This window comes from Vombatus ursinus, unplaced genomic scaffold (assembly GCF_900497805.2).
Source record: "Vombatus ursinus unplaced genomic scaffold, bare-nosed wombat genome assembly UNPS02014833.1, whole genome shotgun sequence".
Classification (NCBI taxonomy): Eukaryota; Metazoa; Chordata; class Mammalia; order Diprotodontia; family Vombatidae; genus Vombatus; species Vombatus ursinus.
In genome coordinates, this window is record NW_020954611.1 from 8,006,201 (window position 1) to 8,031,994 (window position 25,794).

Genomic DNA, 25,794 nt, shown 5'->3' on the forward strand with positions numbered 1-25,794 from the left:
TCTTCCAGTTTCCCCATCTAATTTTAGCTGGTTGGCTTTGTTTGTACAAAAACTTTTTATTTTTATGTAATCAAAATTCCCCACATTGTCATCTGTGATCCTCTTTTCTTAGGTCACAAACTGTCCCTCTATCCATGGATCTGAAGGACAATGTCTTCTTTGTTCCTCTAATTGGTTTGTATTATCACCCTTTATGGCTAAGTGATATGCTAATTGAATTTTTTTGGTATATGAAGCGTTGCTCTAAATCTGATTTCTTATATACTTCTTTCTGGTTTTCTTGGCATTGTTGTTGTTGAATAGCGAGTCATTATACCCAGTAACTGGGTTTTTGAGTTTATGTTTACTTCTGAATGTTGTGTACCTAATTTGTTTCACTGATTAAGATCTCTGTTTCTTAATCAGTACCAAATCATTTTCATGATCACTAGTTTGTAGCATAGTTTGAAATCTGATATTGCTAGGCCCCCTTCCTTCACATTTTTTTTCATAATTTTCCTTGAGTTCTTTTTTTTTTTTTTACTTTTTATTACTCCAGATAAATTTTATTTTCCTCCTAGCTTTACCAAGTAATTTTTTGATGGTTTGATAGTATGGCACTGAATAAGAAAATTAATTTAGATAACAGTATCATTTTTTACTATATTGGTCTGGCCTACCCATGAGTAGTTAATATTTCTCTAATTATTTTGTCTGTCAATTTGTTCTGTTTTGTAGTTGTGTTTACATAGTTTCTGTGAGTTCCTTAGCATGTACATTCCCAAATTTTGTGTTTTCTGTAGTTATTTTAAATGGAATTTCTCTTTTTATCTCTTTGTGCTGGGTTTTTTGGTAATATACATAAGTGCTGATGACTTGGATGGGCTTATTTTATATCCTACAACTTTGTTGAAATTATTAATTGTTTCAATTAGTTTTTTAGTTGCCTCCCTAGGATTCTTTAAGTAAACCACCATACCATCTTTAAGAACTGATAATTTTGTTTACACATTATGTATGCTTATTTCCTCAATTTCTTTTTCTCATCTTATTGCTATAGCTAATTCTAGCATGACATTGAATAAGAATGGTGATAATGGATAACCTTGCTTTACTTCTAATATTATTGCAAAGCCTCTAATTTATCTTCATATAATGCTGGATCTTGGTTTTAAATATAAGTTAATTGTCATTAATGAAAGGTTTATTTATTCATATGTTTTCTAGTGTTTTTAAGGGTAATGGGTGTTGCATCTTATCAAAAACTTTTTCTACATCTAATAATTTGTGATTTCTATTGTTCTTGTTTTTAATATGGTCTGTTATTTTGATAGTTTTCCTAATATTGAACCAATTTTGCATTTCTGGTATAAAGCCAACCTCATATTGTTATAGCCTCTTTGCTAATATTTTATTTAAATTTTTTACATTAATGTTCATTTGGGATATTAGCCTATAATTTTCTTTCTCTATTTTGAATCTTTCTGTTTTGCCTATCTAAACCATATTTGTATCATAGAAAGAATTTGATAGATTATCTATCAATTATCAATTAACAATTATCTATTGTTTCTATGATTTGTTCTTTGACCCACCAATTTTTTAGGATTAAGATATTTAGTCTTTAATTTTTAATCCTTTCTTCAGTGATTATTACATATTATCTTATTGCATTGTGATCGTAAAAAGATGTGATTCATGTTTCTTAGTTTTGAAAAATTTGTTGATGAAGTTTTTATGCCCTAATAAATGTTCAATTTCTGTAAAGGTGTCATGCACAGCTAAGAATATATTCTTTCTATTTCCATTCAGTGATTGCCAGAGGTCTATCATTTCTATCTTTTCTATTATACTATTCATATCCTTAACTACTTTCTTGTTCATTTTTATTAGATATGTCTTAGTCTGAAAGGGATTAATTGAGATCCCCCACTATTATAGTTTTACTGTCTATTTCTTTCTATAACTTATAGCTTAAGTATTCAGATGCTATGCCATTCCATGCATGTATATTAAGTATTGAAATTAATTCATCATTTATGTTTCTTCTTTTCAGCACAATGTAGTTTCTTTTTTATCTCTTTTAGTCAAGTCTCTTTTGCTGTTGCTTTGTCTGAGATCATGATTGCTGCCCCTGCCTTTTTTACTTCAGCTGAAAAATAATAGCCTCTTATTTTAACTCAGTGTGAATCTTTGTTTTACGTGTTTCTTATAAACAGCATCTTGTTAGACTTTGCTTATTAATCCATCCTTCTATCTGCTTTCATTTTATTGACAAGTTTAGCCCATGCACATGGCCTTTGTCACTCTCCTTCACTCTGTTCTCTTCTATATTTTCCTCTCTTTATTCCCTGCCCCCTCTTTTTAAAGAAAAGGGTGGTAAGAGAAGAGTGTGCTCTGCATTAACGCCTCATGCTTTATGCAGTCTGCTTCTGCTATTGTGCCCCTTTTCTCTCTCACTGAGACCTCAATCACAAATTTTTACATTATCTTTCTTTCCTTTTTAAACATCTCTTCAGAATCCATTGTTTTGCTTATGACTAATCTGTCCCTGAATCTATCCTTACTTTTATTTCCCACCTCTCCTTCCCCCTTTTCTTCCTATCTGCCTCTCGAGTTAAATCTATTTCTTCACCTAATTCTGCATATCTATACATTTTGTCCTCCTTAGCAGTTCAAAGTAGAGTTCAGGAATCAACCATTTCCCTCCTTTTTCTATTACTTGTACATTCCAGTTATGTAAGATAATTCCTTGAACCTTTTCCTTCCTGAGTATATTCTTTCTGCCCGACTTCCTTTTTTCTTTTAAGGTGATCAAAATATAAGAAAACTACTCCCAGGCCTTCTGTCTTATTTAACTCCTTATCTGATCCCTGATAATTTTAGGGTTCTGAGGAAAAATGTATCACTTCCTCCTTTTAGGAGGTAAATATTTCATTCTTGTCTCTCCTGAATGATTGCTTGTTTGCTTGTTTGTTTGTTTTTTACCTTTTATGATTCTCTTGACTCCTTTGTTTATATTTTAAAGTTTCTATTTAGCTTTATTCTTCTCACCTGGAATGCTTGGAAGTTCTCTATTTCATTAAAAATCCATTCTCCCGCCTGTAGGGATTACATTCAACTTTTCTGAGCAAGTTATTCATGGTTGTGTAATCTGTTTCTTTTTCTTTTTTGCCTCATCTTTGGTTCACTAGAACTCTTTTTTTGACTGCTTAAATTATTTTTTTCTTTGACCTTAGAGATCTGGATTTTTGCTATAATATTCCTGGGAGTTATCATTTGGGGATTTATTTTAGGAGGTAATCAGTGAATTTTTTCTGTTTTCACTTTGCCCGCTGGTTCTAAGAGATCTGGGCAGTTTTCTTTTATAATTCCTTTATTTTTTTTAACTTAAAAATACTTATTTATAACATTCTTTTCTTTTTAAATTTTGAGTTCCAAATTCCCTCCCTCCCTCCTACCCATCCCCCACCTACTGAGAAAGCAATATCAATTAGACATATGAAATCATGCAAAATTTATTTTCACATTAGTCATATTGCCAAAAGAAGCAAAAAAAAATAGAGAAAATTATAGTTCAGTTTGCACTCAGAGAGAGAGTATTCTCTCTCTGGAGGTGGATAGCATTTTTTTCGTCACAAGTCCTTTAGAATTGTCTTTGATCATTGTATTAATCAGAGTAGTCAAGTCTTTTACAGTGGACCAACAGCTGTTACTGTGTATAATGATCTCCTGTTTCTTCTCACTTCACTTTGCATCAGTTCATATAGGTCTTGCCATGTTTTTTCTGGAACCTCTCCCCAAGTCATTCCTTAAGGCACAATAGTGCTTCATCATAACCATATACCACAATTTGTTCAGCCATTCCCCAGTAGATGGGCATCCCTTCACTTTTCAAATCTTTGTCACCTCAAAAAGAGTTGCTATAAGTCTTTTTGTACATAGAGGTCTTTTTCCTTTTTTTGATCTCTTTGGGGTACAGACCTAGTAGTATAATTGCTGGATCAAAGGGTTTTATAGCCCTTTGAGCATAGTTTCAAATTGTTCTCCAGAATGATTGGACAAGTTCACAACTATACCAACAGTGCTTTAGTGTATCCATTTTCCCCCATCCCCTCCAGCATTTGTCATTTCTAATTGGTGTGAAGTAGCATCTCAGAGTTGTTTTAATTTGCATTTCTCTAATCAATAGCAATTTAGAGCATTTTTTCATATGACTATAGATGATTTTAATTTCTTCTTCTGAAAACTGCCTGTTTATATCCTTTGACCCTTTATCAATTGGGGGATATCTCTTTTATAAATTTGACTCAGTTCTCTATATATTTGAGAAATGAGGCCTTTATCAGAGAAACTTGCTATAAAATTTTTTATATTACTTCATTGTCTATGAATGTTTGTTTATGTCTATTTTAGCAAAATGGAGTTTCCCTGATTGTCTCTTTTAATAAGATATGTTTTTGCTTTTGCTTTGTCTGAGATCATGATTGCTATCCCTGCCTTTTTTTAGTTCAGCTGAAGTATATTAGATTCTGCTCTAGTCCTTTATTTTAATTCTGTGTGTCTTTCTGTTTTAAGTATATCTCTTGTAAACAACATATTGTTGGATTATAATTTCTAATACATTCTACTATCCACTTCTGTTTTATGGGTGAGCTCATCACATTCACATTCACAGTTATGATTCCTGACTGTGTATTTCCCTCCATCCCATTTGCTTCTGCCTCTCTCTCTCTCTCTCTCTCTCTCTCTCTCTCTCTCTCTCTCTCTCTCTCTCTCTCCCCTCCTTTGAGTCTTTCTCTTCCTCCTCTTCCTCCTCCTCCTCTTCTCCCCTCCATCCCTCCCTCCTCTCCACTTTCCCTTTTATCATCCTTTTATCCCCTTCCCCTCCTATTTCTTCATTGAGTAAGTTGCATTTCTATACAAAACTGAGTGTGTGTATACGTATGTGTGTATGTATATATATATATATATATGTACTTCCCTCTTTGAACCAATTCCAATGAGAGTGAGGTTCAAGCACTGCCTGCCACCTCCACAATTTTCCCCTCTGCTGTAAAAACTCTCCCTTGCATGTCTCTTTTATGTGAGAAAAATTTCCCCTTTCTTCCTCTCTCTTCCACCTTCTCCCATTACATCCCTCTTTCTCACCCCTTCATTTTGTTTTGGATATTATCCCAACATTATTGACCCACACCTCTGTCCTCTGTTTATGTAGACTCTGTCTAAATGCCCTAATAATGAGGTTCTCAGGAATTACATGTATCATCTTCCCTAAGTAACCAGGGTAGGGAATGTAAACAGTTTGAATCCTTTCTGATTGCCCTTTCACATTTACCTTTTTATTCTTCTCTTGAGTCTTATGCTTGAATGTCAAATTTTCTATTCAACTCTGGTCTTTTCATCAGGAACACTTGAAGGTCTTCTATTTCATTAAATATCCATATTTTTTCCCCAGAAAGATTACACTCAGTTTTGGAGGTAGGTTATTCTTGGTTGTAATCCTAGCTCCTTTGCCTTCCAGAATATCATATTATGAAGCCTCCACTCTTTTATTGTGACAGCTATTAAATCTTGTGTGATCCTGATTGTGGATCTATAATATTTGAATTGTTTTTCCCTGTGAGCTCTGGAATTTGTCTATAATATTCCTGGGAATTTTCATTTTGGGATCTCTTTCAGGAGGTGATCAGTGGATTCTTTTCATTACCATTTTACCCTTTGGATCTAAGATATCAGGGCTTTTTTCCATATAATTTCTTGAAATATCATGCCTATCATCATATGATCATGTCTTTCATATAGTCCAATAATTCTTTAATGATCTCTTCTCAATCTGTTTTTCAGGTCAGTTGTTTTTCCAATGAGATATTTCACATTTTCTTCTATTTTTTTTCATTCTTTTGAGTTTGTTTTATTGTTTCTTGATGTCCCATAGAGTCATTAGTTTCTATTTGCCCCATTCTGATTTTTAAGGAATTATTTTCTTCAATGAGCTTTTGTACCTCTTTTTCCGTTTTGTCAGTCCTGCTTTTTTTGCTGCTGTTTTCAGAACTAGTTCTGGGGATCTGAACATTTTTGTTGCTTCTAAGGTGTTGTGATCCTGGGAGAGGTATGGTCATTGCTCTTCTGGTCTATGCCCTAGTCTTTTCCCAGGAAGTGCCCCCTGTCCCCCTGCAGTTCCAAATACTATCACTCCTCTTTACTTTGGTATTGTGACCAGGATCCCTGTCCCTTGTGTCCAACCACCAATGCTCTTTTCTACCCTGAAACCATGACTCAGAACTGCATATGGACAATAGAGTTGTCAATCAGAACATCCCCTGTAATCTTTTTCTGACCAGTTGTCTGACGACCTTACTGTCTCTGGGCTGAGCATTCCTGAAGCTGCTATTGCAGCCACTATTGTTGCTATCACATATGTGGGCTTCGGACAGGCCATCACCCTGGTACCACAGACTTCTCTTACGTCTTAAGTTTTCTTAGGCCAAAAAAATTCTCCTCCTGGCCTTTGTTGGCTCTGCTGCTCTGAAATTTGATTTGAAGCATTATTTTAAAGTTGTTTTAAGGGGACTCTTAGGAGAGTTCAGCTGGGTGGCTGGTCCTCATCTGCCATTTTGTCTCCGCCCTCTTATGATTTCTTGAAACATGTTGTCCAGGTTCCTTTTTTGGTAATGGCTGTTAGGTAGTTCCAATGATTCCCAAATTATCTCTCTTTGATCTGTTTTCTAGGTCAACTACTTTTGATATGAGATTCCTCAGACTCTGGTCTGAGGAATTTTCTGTCTTAGTTTAATATTTTCATTCTGTCTTAGTTTAATATTTCTTGTTGGCTTTTGGAGTTACTAATTTCTGTTTGACCCATTCTCATTTTCAAAGAGTCTGTTCCTTGAGTAAGGTTTTATATCTATTGTACTAAGCTATTAATTCTCCTTCCAAATTTCTCCTTTCTTTTCCAATTCTTTCCTCTAGTATTGTTACATTATTTATAAGCTAATTTTAAACTCTTGCTTTATTTTTTCCAGTAATTCTAGTTGAATATATGTTCAAGCTTGCTTTTTCTTTGAGGCTTTGCTTGAAGGTGTGTTAGAGTCATTGGCCTCTTCTAGTTTTATGTCTTGGTCATTTTTATCATCATAATAGCTCTGTATAGTGCTTTTATGTTTTTGTTGTTGTTGTTACTCAGTTTTCCAATCTTCCTAAATTGGGATTTTGTGTTAGGCTCTGCATACTGCTAGTGGGAACATGTGGGTCTTATTTAGTACTGATTTGAATTCTCTGGGTCTTGATGCTACTTTCTCTGAGGATTGAATGCTATGTTCTTGAAAGATATCAGGGATAGCTTAAGTTGAGAAATTACAAGGTTTCAGTGTACCCAAAACAATCAAGTCATAGAGCCAAGTCTTATTGCTGCCGTTCTGGTCTGAACTTTTCAAACTCCTGATCCCAGTTCAGGTCTAGGCAACACAACTACAGTCTTGCCCCTGGTTGGGCCTTCAATAGACTGAGCTAGTTGGAAGGCTGTACAAGTTCAGAGTAACACAACTTCAGTCTTTTTTTGTCAAAGTTCCCTACCCTGGTTACTTAACAACAGGTCCCTGACTAGCCTAGGAGCTGAAAATAAGACCAGAGTCTTGGGATCTAGGTCAGTGCCACACAGATGCTCCTTGCCCAATACATAGTTTTGGACCATGGCCATTCCTTGGTGCAAGTTCCCTCTTTAGTCTGCATTGGGTCTGTGACTCAGCTCTGGTGTATGAGTGACAGAGTTGCCACATGGCTCCTGCAAAATGATAGACCCAATCCCTGCTGGTTCCGGGACTACTTCTTGTCCAGGTACAAAGCTGCAGGCTCTAGTTTCGTCCCTGCACTAGAAAGCGCTGTCCAGCACCCTCATCTCCAGACACTAGACACTGTCTCAGTATACACATGCCTCTGTCTATTTCCCTCTGCTAACCTAGATTAGAAAACTGATGGGAGTTTTCCTTGGAATTCCTGATTACAACTTGGTATGGCCCACTTTTGAGGTCTTTGTTAACATAGTTGTTAGGATGGGTTTGACTGGGCTGCTTTCTCCTCATCTATATTTGTTCCTCCTGTTGCTTTTCTCTCTATCTCTGTCTGTCTGTCTGTCTGTCTCTGTCTTGTTTACAGTCTTACTATAGACTGTCTCCTTCTCTGCTCCTTCCTATGAACATGCCCCTATCTTTACCATCTTTAAAACTTACTCACTTGATCTTACCTCTTTAAGTTTTTATTACATTTTTCTCTCCTGATTCTCTTTTTTCCTGATTGCTTTTTCTCTGTCTGCTTAGATGGATTTTCATTTAGATCACACCCACTAACTGTGGGTACCATAATGCTCTATCCTGGGGGGTATTCTCTTCTCTGTCTCTGCTATTTCAGTTGGTGATTTGATCAGTTCTCATGGGCTCAATTATTATCTCTATGCAGATGATTCACAGATTTATGTATCTTATTCTAGGTTTGTTTCCTTAGCTTCAGGCTTGTAATTACTGATCACCTTTTGGCCATCTCGAAGTCAACTTGTATATTTTGTCAAGGGTGTTGTACAGTGATCCATATTTTGTAAAACCTTGGAATCATTCTTATCTCTTCTCTCTCCCTTAATCCCTATGTTCAATCATTTGCTAAGTCTTATAGATTCTATCTCCACAAAATCTCTCATGTCTGCCCTGTCTTTGGCTCATATAGTCTCCACCCTAGTTTGGGCTATCACCACTTCTATCTCAATACAGGTAGCTTGTAAGCAATACAGGTAGAATCATGTTGACATTTAGGATGATACTTAACCTTTGAAGACATTACTTTCCTCATCAAGAAAATGAGAGAAATTTATTAGGTTTTTTTCCTTTAATGTACTTCTTATATTTAAATATATAATCTCTCCACAATTTCTATATTATTAATTGTCTATATTGGTGGTGTCAAATTCAAATAGAAATGGATCCTTGAGGCCACATATTAACTTAGAAAACCATAAATTAATGTTCTCTATGTTTTATTGTATTTTATTTATTTTGTTAAACATTTCCCAATTACATTTTAATCTGGTTCAGACCACTCAGGAATTCTCTTGGCCTTTAGTTTGATGCCTCTGGTCTATACCATTCATTTGGTACTATTTTATTTTTATGATACTGAACTTTTATATTCCTTTTGTTTTCTAATTTAACTTTCCATATATTTATGTCTTGATTCCCCAACTTGATTGCTAGATTATAAGCTACTTCATGTCAGGAACCATGATCTTCATACTTATTGTATACCTCATTGTGTCCTTTGCATAGTAGGTGCCTAATTTGCATTTATTGATTTATTCAATTATTGCCATAACTATTAACCAAAATATTCCTGTACTATAAATTTTCCTGTACTATAAATTTTCCTGTACTATAAATCAACCCATGGTTAGCCAGAAAAACATACTTTATACTCTATGCCTATTTTCTTTATTCATATTAATCTAGTATTTTTGTAGTTGGGAATAATGGTTTATAATCATATAAATGTTCTGTTTTATGCCTCACAGTGAGAGATCTGCCACCAATTTGCCTTGATGTTAGACAAAAACAGCGCCTATCTATTGATTCATTGTCAGCTGAAATGAAAGCACCAGTCCCTCCAGAACCTGCCCTTCCCATTAGAACCAAAACTATGAAAGACTTTCAGTAAGTTTCATCTATTTGATATTTACAAAGAATTGTCTTCATGTCCTCTGAGACTTTTACAGAATATACTATTCTTTACTTTTGTAAGATGTTGGGTTCATGGGTTACCGTGAAGTTCCTCAGTTATTAGTGTTTATCATTAGTTTATCAGCATTCTTATTAGTTAATTAATCAGTATGTTTTATGTGCCTTGGATCAATTAAAGACAAGCATTGCCAAATTCTTAATATTCAGATTGATAATGCAAAATGTACCTTTTTGCTGTCATCTTTTCTACTTTTCAATTATTTCACTGCTCATTATTGCTTCTAACACTGGTTGACCCAGGAAAGAGGAAGTAAAATTTAAATCAACTCCTTTTCCATGCATTAGCAACTCTGACAAAAAAGATTTTACGACAGATGTTTATTATTAATAACACGAACAATAGCTGACATTTATATAGTGCTTTATGATTTAAGAAGTATTATATGTGATTTTTCTTGTTTGATCCTTACAACACTCTTTTAAATTTGAAATTCATGAGATTTTTTGACTAATAATGTGAACAAATAGGCAAAGAAAACTTAATAAGCAGAATAGTGTCTAAAAACATATAATAAAATAATATTGCTTGCTGTTAGTTTCCCAGAAGCAATAATAGGAGCCAGAGAGCACTTGGAAGCATGATAGTCACATTGCAGTGACTACACTTAACAGAGTACCTGGCATACAGTAGGCACCTAATAAATGTTTATTGATTATGTAGAATGTGGAACAAAAGGGATGATTAAAAAAACTTGACTTTAGTGATGGCAGACAAACTTCAACCAAAGGGCAGACCTCACATATAGGTATAATATGCTAGACTCTCTACTTCATTCATGTACTACTGTCAGTAGTTATTTTTACATTTGCAATACAAATAATAAGACTCCATGAATCCTCCAGTAGCCAATACTTTGGAGATTCAAGTTTCTGAAAAGCTGTTTAATGTGGAAGACTTAAAATTCTACCTTCAAAAACTATCTTTCAGAAAAAAGAAGAAAGCTTCAGAAATGGCATAGAAAGTTTTACAGAGGGAATGTGGTATATAGGAAAGAGCACTTAATTTATAGTTAGAGGGCCTGGGTTTGGATCCCTGCTATGCATCTTACCAACTTCTGACTTTGGCCAAGTCACTTAAACATCCTGATCCTCAGGTCCTCATTTGAAAAGTGAAGATAATAATATTTATATTATCTATTACTTAGTGTTGTTGTGAAAATGTGTATGAAGGCTTTTAAACCTATATAGGGAGTCCAAAAGTCCTAATGGGATTTTAAGCTTGAATACCTCAAATAGCTTTGGGGACACTATACAAATGTAAGCCAGTCAGCAGCCAACAGATTTATTAAGCACCTACTGTGTATCAGGCACTGTGCTAAGCTCAGAGGATACAAATACCAAAAAAAAAAAAAAGAAGATGGGTCTAGTCCTCAAGGAGCTAACAATGTCAGGGGAATGACAATACATAAAAGGAAAGGGAATGGGGGCAAGGGAGGGAGAGGGAGGTACCTCAGGGGCAAGATAAAGTCCAAATGCATGTAGTGGGGTGGGCAATGAAGAGATGGCTGGCCTGAGTGCCTTCCTGAAATAGAATTTTTAGAAGGATCTCTCCATTCCACCTTCTGTTCAGCGGGGTCCCAGGTACCAGAGGGTACTGATGAAGTGTGAGTGCCAAGTTTAAAGCAATCTTGCCCAGTGATGAGGTTCCTGGGGGCATGATAAAGTCCAAAGGATGGTAGCTAGGTTTTACTATGGCCTTTAGGGCCCATAGAGCAAAGATGGAGAATCTGATTTTTAAGGCCCTTTTCAGCTGTGAGAGTATGATTTTCCTTTTACTTTACCCCCAAAAATCACTTTTTAATGGCCTCCTTTTCAAAACTACCTCCAGCCTATATTTCTAACCAAACTTAATTTTTAAGTATTTTTCATTTTTCTTAAAACTCTTGAAGCTTTTTAATTGTTGCCTATGTGGAAAGTTTTAATCTTTCCTTCTTGATTTTATTTAACTTAGCAGTTTATACCAAAAGTATCTCTGTGCTATGTAGTTTCATAAGTCAATCTAAGATATACCTAATACTTAAAACCAGAGAGAAAGCAAGAAAGAAAAAGAAAAACTATAGATCAATATCTTTAATTAAAATTGATGTAAAAATATTGAATAAAATATTAACAAAGAGGCTGTAGCCATATTTTTAAAATATTGTATACTATGATCAGGTAGTACTGATTTCAAGAATGCAGGGTTGTAGGAAAGTGACAGCGGAATAGCCCATATTAATAACAAAACAATAAAAATCACATGATTCCATCAATAAATGGCAAAAGGCCTTTGACAAAATAAAATATTCTTTTGTGTTTAAAAAAAATCTAGGAAGCCTAGAAATAAATGAACCTTTCCTGGTATGATCAGCTGCATTTATCTAAGTCTAAGACTAAGAGTAAGTATCACTTGTAATAAATAAATACTAGAGGCCTTTCTAGTAGGTTCAGAGGTAAAACAAGCATGTCAGTTGTCATTGCTAGTATTTGATATAGTTCTAAAAATACTGGCTAAAGCAGTACAATGAGAAAAAATAAATTGAGGGAAGAAGCATATAGTCAAAGAAACAAAATTATTGCTTTTTGATGATGATATATGATGGTTTACTTAGAGAATTCTAGAGACAAAAATTTAATATATATAGAAATAATTACAATAAAGTTAGCAGGATACAATGTAAATGTACAAAATTAATCAGATGCTCTTCACAGAAGAAGCTGAAAACTTCAGATCTCATCATCATGCTGCTAACTCAATCTTGGATACTCAGACATCTTCCCACCTCCATCAGCCTTCTCTCCTCTCTGATTGCAGGGCTGGAGAGTGGAGTACTAAGCTCCTTCTAAAGCCTTCCTTTATAGAGGGCAGAAACTGGACTTTGGACCTACTCCCCACTCCATCTACAATTCTGCTTGGTTTCAATTCATGGGACAAGATACCCCTCACCACTACCCAACTGCTTTCCAGCTTCCTTTTATGTCTTGTCTTCCCCCATTGTATTGTAAATTCCTTTTGGAAAGGGGCTGTCTTTCTTTTTCTTATTTTTATCCTCATTGCTTAGTTTAGTACCTGGCACATAGTAGGTACTTAATAAATCTTTGTTAAATTGAATTGAAATAGAAAAAAAAATTCCATTCAGAATTGCTATTGAATGTGTACATCTGAGAGTTCATTTACCAAGACCTATGCAGGAATTATATAAATGCAATTACCAAAACCTTTTTATAGAACTAAAGGAAGACTTAAATAATTTTAAAGTAATTCATTTTTCATGATTGGGCTATGCTAGTATAGGATGAAATTTATTTTACAGATTCAAAGCCATGCCAGACTACTGACACATTACTTTATAGAACTAGACAAAATTATAACAAAATTCATCTGGTGGAACAAAAGGTCAAGATCTCAAGGGAACTTTTTTAAAAATGGAAAGGAGGGATACCTAGCAGTATCAGATCTCAAATTATACTACAAAGCAGTAATCATCAGAATAGTTTGGTAGTTGTTAAGAGATAGAGAAGTCAAACAGTGGAACAGATTAGCTATACAATATATAAAAGCAAACAGGCACAGTAGCAACAAATTTTATTCTTTGGGATTGGGGAATGAGAAATCTGAATGCCTGGGAATTCCCAGGTATTCCCAAATCATAAAGTATTCTATGTTTTTCACAATATTTTGTTTCTGTTTTTTAAATAATAATGGAGTTACCATGATGATAAACAGTGAATCATTTTTCTGTGATAAGTTTATTCTAAAAGCTTCAGGGATTTCCTGTAAAAATAATGTAACATAAATGCATGGTTTATTATTAACCAATATATTGTGACAACATATTGTCACAAGGATTCAAATATATATTTGTGTTTTAATTTAAACAATTAGTGATTATTATTTAAATTATTTTAATCATGTGATTAAATTGATTATATGATGAGTGATATAAATGATTATGATAATTTAATGATTTATAATACATTTATAATAATTTATATTATCCAACTCTTATAAGAATGTGTGTACCAAGCAAATTGGATACTTATATTGGTCAGTTAGGGTACACTGTTCCTTAGTGTTGGATAACCTCTGAAAAATTCTTACTCTTTGGCTACCTTTTTTCAAGGTTTCATGTAGAACCCCACGCTCATATGATATGACAAAATCAAGTTATAATGCAGATAAGTAGTTGGAGTCTTTTTGGCCTTCATTATACTTTTTTATTGGGCTAGAGTGGTTTCAAGGATGCTGTAGCTAGGGTTATAATAACCAGGGCTTTGCCTTATCGTACCAGATAAGTAATAAAAACAACTCATTTATTTAGCAGTCTATTTATAATGCCACATTAATCCTGTAGTAATAATGTTAATAGCTAACATTTATATAGCACTTTAAGGTCTGGAAAGCACTTTATATGTATTATCTTATTTGATTCTCACAGCTACCCTTTTACAGATGAAGAAACTAAGATCAAGTGACTTGTCCATAGCGAGGGAATGTCAGTGGCAGGATTTGAACTCTGGCTTTGTTATTTTACTGAACCCCAAGTCCACTACTCTATCCATTGTACCACCCAGCTACCTCACGAGGTCGTGAGGGTCAAATGAGATCATATATGTCAAGTGCTTTGTATACCTTAAAGCACTGTCTAAATGTCTGTTACTATTATTGCCTTGATTGTTAACTCCAAGATATCCAGAGAAACAAAAAATATTCTCAAACTATTGAGATTTATGGAAAGACTCAAATGAAAATCACATTAGATGAGATGGTGTTGTTGAGGTTTCAGTTTTCATTGGTGGAGGGATCATAGGATTTAGAGCTGAAAAACCCATTGGAGATCATCTGGTGTAAGCCTTTCATTTCATAGCTGAGGAACCATAGACTCAGAGAAGTTATGATTTGCCTAGGGCTATTTAGGCAGTAGGTGGCAAAGACAGAATTCAAATGTCATCTTCCAGTTCCAACTCACCTACTTTTCCTACCATCCCAATTATGTAGATGAAACCACAGAATCATCAAAGTATCAGGCCCTCCAAATCTATGGTGTGCCCTGTTGGACCTTTTAGATTCTTATGTACCTCCAGACTTGAAGACCACTAATTTAAATTATTAGGATCATAATGCTTTAGATCTTTAGATTCAGAGCTAGAACTCTCCTTTCAGAAATGAAGGTACTAAGGTCCAGAAGTTGAGTACCAGACATAAAATTTAAACCTTGGTCCTTTGACTCCAATCCAATGTTCTTTCCACTGAAGCTCAGTTAAGTATTTATTTTTGTCTTTTAATCTAAGGTATGAACTATTTTCATTCATACTTCACATATATTTACTTATAGTCTAAGTTGATATTTTCATGCAGGTTAATGAAGGAAATGCATTTATTAGAATTTCAGATGACATCAGTTAAGACGGTATTACTGTCAGGAGACCTAAATTCTAATACCAGTTTCACTACTAACTAACCAGCCTTCTCTTTGCTTTTATTTCTATACCTGTCCTAGCTGTCTCACTAGGTTGCAATGAGGAAAAGAGAAAAAAAAGGAAAAAAGTAATTAGAAAAAGCTACATAAATGTAAATTATTATTTCTCATGAAAAGGAAACATTTGTGATGAAGGTAAATGTTTTTACAAGTGATAGATAATAGCTGTAGTAGGAACTTACTCAAAAAGTAGAACCCTCTTTAGACATGGATATGCATCATGTCCTTGGTGACTAGGCACTAGGCTACATTAGGCTACATTGGAGGTGAAGTAATGTTGTCATCTAATTTAGAAATCACCATTTCATGATCAAGTAACAAGAACATACTAATTCTGAAAAAAATTTCAGTATTATTTGTATTTCAAAATTACATGTTTCAGTCAGTTTCACCTATAAAGGAAGAAAAATATTATTTTGGAATGAGAGCATACTGTAATTATGTGTGTATTAAATTTATTTATATTAAAGTGATCTTTATTTTTCATTTTAGGGAAGATGTAGAAAAAGTCAAGACATCAGGAGAATGGAAAGAGGTCCATGACTTTTATCTAACAACGTTTGATTCTTTCCTGGAGCTCAGTGCTACGTTTAAGGTTAATTGATAGTTTTCTAATCCATTTTGTGTTTTCTTAATTTAAAATTCTTCACAAAAATGTGATTACTTTCCCCTTTGCCTTGTTTTCTACACTTCAGAATTAAGCATCTTTTAAAACAAATATGCTTGAACTAATGATTTAAATCCTATACAAAAACTATTCTGGTCTGTTATTGGTACAAACATTATTGTATGGTCCTTTTTTTCAGAATTCAGAAATGCTTGCTCACACACACACATACACACATAAATAGCTTCATTTTCAATATAAGTAATTTTTATAAAAAGGTTCTTCTAAATCATCAGATCAAAAAAAGAGTAGGTATAATTTCAATTTTATTACTGAGATCTGCTTTTATAAACTTATATGACATATTCAACTGTTTAATTGATTCAACTGTTTAATTGACTTTGTAGAAAGATGCCAATACACCATTCAATACCCTTGAAGATTCTGGGATTAATGCCAAATTTGTGAATGCTGTGTATGATGCCTTACTAAATACAGTAAGTATTATAAAATAAATCACTGAAAATATACATATGTAAATGTTCTAAAGTGTTTAGTGAATTTATAAGCTGTAGAATTTATTTTAACTTTTTTTAAGCCTAAAGATAATAGTTTTGGAAATTACCTATATAAAGTGATATTTAAAGCTATGTGATTCATTGAGATTGCCAAGAGGGGAATAAATCAGTGCAAATGCAGATCTCAAAGAATAGAAAAGTACAACTATACACTACTTAAATTCAACTACAGCCTTTATTGATGATACACAAAGCAGTGGCAGACGCAGAAAGGATATAAAAATACATGTGCCAAAAAGTTCTGCCAGTTGCCCGTTTTCTCCACAAAGAAGCATACTTCCTGGCTGTTTACAAAATTTGAGGATCTAAGTCTGAATAATAGCAGGGACAGGGCTAGTACTGTTTTGTACTTGGCAGAGTAAAAGGGGCTTCAGGGTTTTTAAATGTACCGGCAGATGCCTTTTAAATACACTAGTCAAATGCAAGGTAGGTTAGGATGTACTAATAGCTGAGAGAATTCTTTTGGGGGTGGAGGAGGCTACACTTATCAATATATCAGTCAAAATATTCTCACTGTTTCTGCCTACTGATCCCCTTCTCCCTGTTGAGAGGGTTACATAGTTTGACCAGCAGCATCAGAATGAAGTTGGAAAGGTTGTTAAATTTGGCAGGGTCTTGAATATAAGGTTAAAGAGTTTGAATTTTTATTCCATAAATATCTGAGAGCCGCTGAAGATTTTTGATTTGGGGAAGTAGGTTTTTTGAATGAACCTAGAGATGAGTATTTTTTTGTCATGTGCCTTTTATGAAATCACAGCACAAAAAAAATTTCTCATTAACCAAGATTTTAGTATGTTAGCTGTGTTCAATATTTTTATTTAAAACAAATTATTCATTAAAGAATAACATTTACCATTGTTTAAAATATATATTATGCAGCATATTTTATATAAAATATTTAATATATAATAAATTTATATAAAATGTATTATTAAACTGCATGACATTTTAGGATTTTTTTCCATTGCTTTGTAAAAATTCTCATCTTGCCATTTTGTTTTTAATTGCGTCATTTTGTGGCAACTAAGAACAAATATTTACATAACTTGCCCAATGCTGCTGTGGTGTTAGTACAATAAATTATATACAACTTTAATTTTTGTGTTAAGTATGGTCTCTTCTTATTTGTGTTCTTGTCATATTATCCTGTGAAGAAAGAGAAAGCAAAAACTTTTTTTTGCTAGATTTTTCCCTGTTAAATCTATAAATGTACCTAACATGTAAAAGTGAGGTTTTTTTAAAGTAGTTAGGTGCTAACATTTTAGTTTTCTTTACTTTACAGCCTCAAGATATTCAAAAGTCAGTACTGAAGGGTATCATTAACAGTCTATTAAGAGAATGGAAAGGGTAAGTATATTATTTATTTTATAATTAAATTTTAACTCCCTAATACTAAGTAAGGTGTTTATAAGTAGCTTATACTTTTAAAATATCAGATTGAAATATCTTCAGTTAAAGTAAAATACAATATTATTTAATAGATTTTTTCTTAGAAATTCACCTTAATTTTTCATTATACAGTTTCTGATACCATAGCTATAAAATTATTGTTACTCTTTAATGACATCATGAGCCATCCAAATTATTTATAATCCTGTTTTGAAAATGAATGCATTATTAAAAATCCCATTCCAATACTTCAGAACGTGGAGAAAAGCTCTTAGGATCATAGATTTAAAGTTAAAGGAACTTTGAGGCAATCTCCGCCAACTCCTTCATTTCTCACATGAGGAAACCAAGGCCTAGGTAGATCAATTGACTTTCCAAAGGTCATAAGGTAGCAGGTAGCAAAACTGGATTTTGAACCCTATTCTCTGACTACAAATCCATCCTGTCTTAAAGCCAAGTTAATTTATTTTTCCTTATTTGCACAACGGATTTGCAAGTGAAAAGAAGTACTTTGAACCTTGTTAGAAACAAGGTTGTGACCCTCCTTCAAAGCCTTGGCGAATGTCTGTTGCTTTGATTGTATGTGTAAATTATCTTGTTATCACGTATCACAAGAGAAATGGTTCCCATAACATATAGTAGTATCTAACCATAGGCAAATCACAACCTCTCAGTTCCTCAGACAGCTCTCTAAGATGGTAAATTATGGATGAGTTGTTGATCTGCATTGGTAGGTGAATTTTTCCACAGTGGGTATTATCCAAACTGATGAAATCACATATCCAGACTGTCCCACAATGCCATTCCTACTCTCTCAATCAATAACTGCTGTTATGAATCATTCTCTTAAGAGGAATTGAGGGATGCCTCATCAGAGAGAACCAAGGAAGATAAATAGGGTTGATAGCCTAAAACAGAAAATGTTTAAGTTTTCATGGGGATCTGCCAGTCATTTTACAAAATGAATTGAGAATCGCTGGTGCTTCAGACAAGAAACAGAGGCTTTCAGGGCAAGAGGCTTGAAGCAGGTAGACACCAGGGGAAATTTTCTCTGGCCACTGGAAGGAGCTATTATGATGTGAAGAGAGACCCTACAGAAGGTATGATGCTGAGCAAGTCTCTCTGGGTCTCTGTTTTCTCATCTTTTAAATGTGGAGGTTTCACTCTTTAAGGCTTTTACTCTGATTCACCTTTATTCGACATCAAAGCCACATGTCTATTAGTGAGGTGAGAAGATGCTAAATTGAAAAAGAGGTGGAGAAACAAAGTTTTGGAGACAAGTAGAACCAGCCTTAACAACCAGCTACTTATTGTTCCTCAAGAAAACCAAACCCATGTTGAAGAAATGAATCCGAGGTAAGAGTAGACCTTCCATGAGCCCAAAGCCATCCAGACTTTCAGGAAAGTAAACAAAAGTGCAGCTACAAGGTAAGTGAAGGATAACCTGGGGTCCAGTGGCAAATGAAGAAAACTCCTTCCATTTAGAGACTAAGGACTACATGAGAGGAGCCAGGAGGCTGGTGGTCAGTCAACAAGTCTATGAGCATTTATTAGTCTGCTACTGTGCTAAGACTGAAGATACAAGGAAGGACTTCAGGATGGATGTACAGTGTAGTCTAACAACACACCCAGAGCATAACCAATGAGTCTGTGCTAGATAAAATGTTAGGAAGCAGATTCAGGACCTAGGGCCTCAGCCTTCCGAGTCCTGTCAGCTAAGCAAAATTTTTTTAAAAGAAAAGGTTAAGACTTTATTTATTCAAGATGAGTATATCAAACAAGAAATATAACTTTTGCCTTTGGAATACTGTCATTGACATCGCTCCCAAGTGATGTTTATCATACTACTATTCTATGACAGGTTTTTCCATGCTGATTACAAGAAGTCAACTATCGTCAGTATGCACAATTAGTCAGCTAAGCAAATTGATCAATTAAACTAGAATAAAAACACTTGTGCACCTAAATTTGTTTCTTCATTTTTCCTCTTTCACTTCAGCTGAATAAACATTAAGTACATATCAGGTAGGAGGAATTTTGTTAGGCCCAGAGAAAACAAGACAAAAATAAAAAAATCCCTACCCTCAAAGAGCTTATTTTCTACCTGGAGGGTGCAACAGGTCCACACATCAGCAAAGGAGAGAATTAACAACTGGGAAGATTGGAGAAGGCTTACTTACCCGAGAAGGCATCTAACCTGAACCTTGAAGACAGATAAAGAATTCTATGAAGCAGCAATGAGGAGGGAAGGCATTCGAGGCTGGGGCTCAGCTTGTGAAAATGTACAAAGGTGGGGGATGGGAGTCCTGTGTTTGGAGAATAGCTAATAACCCAATAACCCTAACCAATTCAATTAGAAAATAAGTATGGAAAGGGAGGTTGGTGGCAGATTATGGAAAGCCTAATACCCAAGGCTGAGGAATCTCACAGAATCTGAGAGTTGGAAGGGAGCTCAGTGGCCACCTAGTAGAACTCATCACCAGGCTGAATCCCCATAGTTATTAAGGGGTTCTCCAGACTTTGCCAGAATGTCTATTGTTCCTGGTTGTGCCCCCTAGGACCAAACAGAGCAAGTTTGGTCCCTTTTCCATGTGACAACCGTTCAGATAGTTGAAGAGGGTTGTGATGAGTTTTCTCTTCTCCAGGCTAAACATCCCTAGTTTCTTCAAACAATCCTCATTTGTCATGAACTCAAGGCCTTTCATCATCCTGTTTGCCCTCCTCTGGACACTCACCCATGTCTGTCCTTCTTAAACTGTGTTCCCAGAATTCCCAAAATTGAACACAACATCCCAGATGAAGTCTGATATCGCATATGGCAGGAGTTCTTAATCTGGGGTGTGAACTGGTTTTTTAAAGCATGATAACTGTTTCCCTTTGTGATCCATTTATTTTATTTTATGCATTTAAAAATCTTATTCTGAGAGGGGATCCACAGGCTTCACCAAACTGTCAAAGAAGTTCTTGACATACAAGTTTGAGAACCCTTGATATTGTGGGACTATTGGCTCCTTATTTCTAGAAGCTGTGCTCCCTTTAATGCTGCCCAAGATTGCATTAGCTTTCCTGGCAGTCACACCACACTTCTAACTCATAAACAACTGCCATTTATCAATGTCTCTCTCATGTTATACTTGGAAGTTTGTTTTTTGTGCCCATGTGTATGACTTTACATTTTGATCTCCATTTTTTTGGATTCAGCCCAATCTTGCCTGTCAGGATCCTTTTAGATCCTGGTTCAGTCATCCAGTGCATTAGCTATCTCTTCCAGCTTGAAGTCATTTGAAAATTTGTTGGGCGAGTCATTTGTATCTTTATCTAAGTAACTGATTTAAAAATATTAAATAGCACAGTCCACAGTGTGTACACCACTAGGGACCTCCAGTCATATTGACAATGTGTGACCTGCTCAAGTCACTTAAATGACTTGGGCCTTATGTAAGTGAGATCTACTTCCTGGGGCCCCATTTCTTCACCTGTAAAATGAAGACATTAAAAAAGGGGCCTTGGAGGTCCCTTTTAAGCACTAAATCTATGATCCTGTGCACTACACTTTTAGTCTAGTCATACAACCAATTCTAAGTCCAACTTGCAATGAGATTTTGTTTGCTATGTTGTGTTGCTCAAGTAGTATTCCTTGGCATATTAGGAGAGCTCACCTCCAGAATGGTATGAATTGACTATTCACATGTATATTATGTTCTTAAACTGGGTGTTCAAAGTTGAGTAATGTCAGTGTTGAAATTAGTCATTCTGGAAACTCCTGTGAAAACTTTTCAGTGTCAGACCATGCATGTACTTTCACCAAATCAGGCAGTGCCTGCATGATGACACCCACTAAAAGAGGTTTTCACAGTGAGTCTTCTATTGCGCACAAAAAAATTTTTATACTGTACTTAGTATCAAAAGAAATACAAGAACCCTTTTTAGTGTAATGCTAACCATTTCGAAGTTGGTTAATTTTCAGTCTTTTCACCAAACTTGACAATCTGATTTGAAAGTTTCCTTGGTTTTATTTTAGATTGAGTTTTATTCTGGTTCTCCAAAGATTATCAGAACTACTTCAAGTAGTTATTTTGGTATCTGTTTGATCATGCTTTTGGAGTTTATACAGTCATAATGTACATCAATCAGTCAATCAACAAGTGTTTAGTAAGGAATTATTATGTGCCAGGCACTGCCTTTGTGACCTCTGACTCCACATTTTAATTTACTATTGACCAAGTCATACTAGCATTTATAGGACTTATAGTAAAAAAAACACTAAAGTACATAAATTAGATTTGGGACTGAACTACTAAGAACTGAAGGGAAGTACTATACCATTATTTATATTGACTTTTATTTTTTGTAAAAATTTAAATTCATTAACTCACTTATCAGACAGAAAAGATGAACCAAAAGATGCCCAGTTAGCATAAATCCAAAAAACCCCCAAAACTTTAAGTAGGGAAAAGTTGCTTGTCCTTCAACTTTACTGTGTTTACTGTGGTCCCAAGTTTTTCTCACAAGATTTGAAGTAGCAGCAGCAGTAATAGTAGCAGCAGTAGTAGCAGCAGCAGCAGCAGTAATATGGTAGTAGTAGCAGCAGTAGTAGTATAGTAGTAGCAGCAGCAGCAGCAGCAGCATAGTAATAGTAGCAGTAGTAGTAGCAGCAGCAGCAGCAGTATAGTAATAGTAGCAGTAGTAGTAGCAGCAGCAGCAGCAGCAATAATATAGTAGTAGCAGTAGTAGTAGTAGCAGTAGTAGTATAGTAGTAGTAGTAGCAGCAGCAGCAGCAGCAGCAGTATAGTAGTAATAGCAGTTATAGTAGTAGCAGTAGTAGTATAGTAGTAGTAGTAGCAGCAGCAGCAGCCGTATAGCACCTACAATATGCCAGACACTGTGCTAAGTAAGTACTTTACAAATATCATCTCATTTGATCCTCACAACAACCCTGGGAGGTAGGTGCCATTATTATCTCCATTTTACCTTTGAGGAAACTGAGGCAAAGTTAAATGATTTGCCCAAGTGACAGAGGCCAAATTTGGACTCAAGCGCTCTATCCACTTCACCACCTAGTGGCCTCAGGTAGTAGTTATAGTCTAAGGAGGTTTAAATATCTTGACACCAATTTGCAACTTACCTCATTACTTTGAGCCACAGTGTCTGGAAATAACCTGGTCCACTTCTTTCTTGGTTTTCAGAGCAGCCAGTCTCTCAGTCTGTCTGCTCAAATGTGGTGTTTCTTTCTGGAACAGCCCATAGCAATCCTCTGTTCTTTATAGTTTGTGAAGAAGCATATGAATAGTAGAGTGTTCAACCTAGAACGGATATTTAAGGTTATCTAGTCCAGTCTCCTCATTTGGCAGGTAGGAAATGGAGGCCCAGAAAGATTCCTCGTGTACTCATTTGAGGGACAAAATGAATACTAAATAACATCTTTGTGACTGTCACTCCTGGCCTAACTGACCCTTCCCTCCCCAGCCCTAACACTCCTAAGCTCTCTTGGTATGACTCAGTTCTTCTGGCAAACCTTTATTGACCAATTCAGTAGGAATTTAATATTTATCGTAGTCACTGATCAGACTTCTGTTTCTTTTCAGGCCACGATCAAAAGATGATCTTAGAGCATATTTTATACTTTTACAGGTAAGACAGTAAAAACCGAGCTAAGTGATTCTGGTCACATAAACTTGTGTTTATGTATATACAGTGAATAATGCAGTGCAGTAAAAATGTAAACTGTTGATTTGAGTGAGAATATCTTGATATTTAGTGAATACCAATCATTTGTGACCAAAGAACTAAGGCTATTGACAAATTTGTAAAAGGAATCTTAGCCAAAGTGAGGTTTAATTACTTTCATTATCATTTGCACTTTAGCTGCACACATAGCCAGAACACACAGGTGAAAGAAACTTCTCTTCTCCTTTTTCCTATCCAGCTTATATTTGGCCTGGGAGTTAAATAATTCCTGCTCTTTAGTCATCTTCTTATAGTTACTGGATCTTAAACTTTCCTATTTCTTCTCAGAAATGTTTGAGAAAGCTGTTTTGTGAGAAACTATGGACTATTCTCCATAAAGCAAATGTACGGAACCTTTGGGAGGGGGAGCATATGAGGGACACAGAACCATTGTGTGTGGTGGGGGAGGGAAGCAATTGACATCTACGTACAAAGGCATCTAAAATTTGTTTTTGTTTTGTGGTATTTTTTTTAAAGGAAGAAAGCAAATATTTCTCTTATCTACTTTTAAAATTAAGAACAGGGAACATAAAACTGCATGAAAGAAATAAAAAGTTATGAAATTCATTTCTATACCATGAGTGACTTAAAAAGGAAAAAGGGGAAGAGATAGAAGAAGGGAGTAAAAGATAGAAAAGGATGAAGAAAAAGAGGACCAATATTTACAGGAGAGGAGAAAGAACGGAGCAGATACCTTAGTATCAGAAGGGACAATAGACAGATAATCAATAAATAAACAATAGACAAACTCAGTTTCTACTCTTGTCATATCTAGCTACTCCTTTTAGCTATGAGCATCAGACTAAGTAACTTATTGCAACCATTGTCTTTTGAAAATCTGTAGTCTAGCCATCCACCCTTTCCTCCTATTCCTGCTTTTCAACAACTGAAATAAGGTTTATTGTCCCATGGAATTCTTCTAGGTGTTTTTGTACATTTTGAAGTAATGACTTATGTCTTAGAAAGTTACTACAGAACCTTAGAAGTGTTTGGAAATTTACTTTTAAATTTACTTATCTATACTTGAAACATTGGCATTTAGAAGATGACATTTAGAAATTACCAATTCAGCAACAAAATAAGCATTTATTATGCACCTACTTGGTATTATGTACCAAGCATTATGCTAAGCCCTGAGAAAACAGTGCAAGGCAAAAGCAGGTCCTTTCCTCAAAGACCTTACAGTCTAATGGGAGAAAGAATATGTAAACAATTACTTAGAAACAAGACATATTCAGGATAAATTGGAACTGTATCTGTTTGGGAAATTAGGGCATACATACAGAGTAGTTTAAGTTTGCATTCAGAATCAGCATCTATTTCATTTTCTAAGTATTTTTGTTGAATCAGATCTAATTTTCAGTTGGGTCATACTTCAGCAAATATGGAATCTCATCAATATGAACACTTCCTCCATCAGTAAATATCACAGACTACCTGTTAACCTTCTCATTCTATGTAATTGTGATCTCCTTGAGGGCAGAAAATATCTTTTGCATTTCTTTTTATCCCTAGTGCTCAGCACAGTGCCTGGTACATAGCAGGCACTTAATAAATGTTTATTGACTGACAGACTCTATGTCATCCGATGACTTGTCCAGAGAGGATCTGCCCAAGGTATTAGAGGCTCCTTTAACTTTCTCTGGGGAGCAGTGTAGCACTTAAGCTGTCCATCTGTTATGCCTTGCTCTAGGTCACCTCCTTTTGCAGCTAGACATTTCCTAGATGGTATCTTTTACACCATTCCTTACCTGGGAGTGATTGTTGGTAATATGCTATAAACTCCTTAGACCCATTCTGTATATTTTGCCTTTGGTTCCCTTGGAATTTGAATGTTTTCAAGATTGTAATGTTTTATGATTCATAGTCATATTAGCATTACTCCCCCCAAAATGGTATTAATAAGTTAAGTCATAGTAGGATTGATAAATAATGAGAACCAACAAAAAATGAGAGGGAACTCCTTAGAAATAAGAGGGAGAAAGACTTAGAACTTGAAAAAGGGAAGGGTAAGGGACTCAAGTTTTAATGTTATTATATTCTACAATTGTTATTATGCCCTACTGTTCATTTGAGCTGTAGTAGTTATTGTGATTGTTGTTTTTTAAAATTCTGAATCACTCTCCATCAATTTAGAATACTCTATTCTCCCTTAGAAAATGTATGTTTCCCATTCCTCTTACTCTCTTTTTTTCAAAGATTCTTTTTTAAAATAAATGTAATTATTTTCCCATAAAATTCTAGAGGTTTTCTGTGTATTTTGAAGGAATAATTTA

General features: G+C 35.0%; 1 protein-coding gene across 1 annotated transcript in view; it reads left to right on the forward strand.

The window, feature by feature from the left end:
- The window catches only part of HECTD2 (HECT domain E3 ubiquitin protein ligase 2), a 122,725-nt gene that overhangs the window by 45,012 nt on the left and 51,919 nt on the right, over nt 1-25,794 (forward strand). The window contains exons 3-7 of the mRNA XM_027839823.1: nt 9,533-9,671; nt 15,710-15,812; nt 16,232-16,321; nt 17,685-17,749; nt 23,377-23,422. Coding sequence (XP_027695624.1) covers nt 9,533-9,671; nt 15,710-15,812; nt 16,232-16,321; nt 17,685-17,749; nt 23,377-23,422 — 443 coding nt within the window. The remainder of the gene's footprint in view (nt 1-9,532; nt 9,672-15,709; nt 15,813-16,231; nt 16,322-17,684; nt 17,750-23,376; nt 23,423-25,794) is intronic.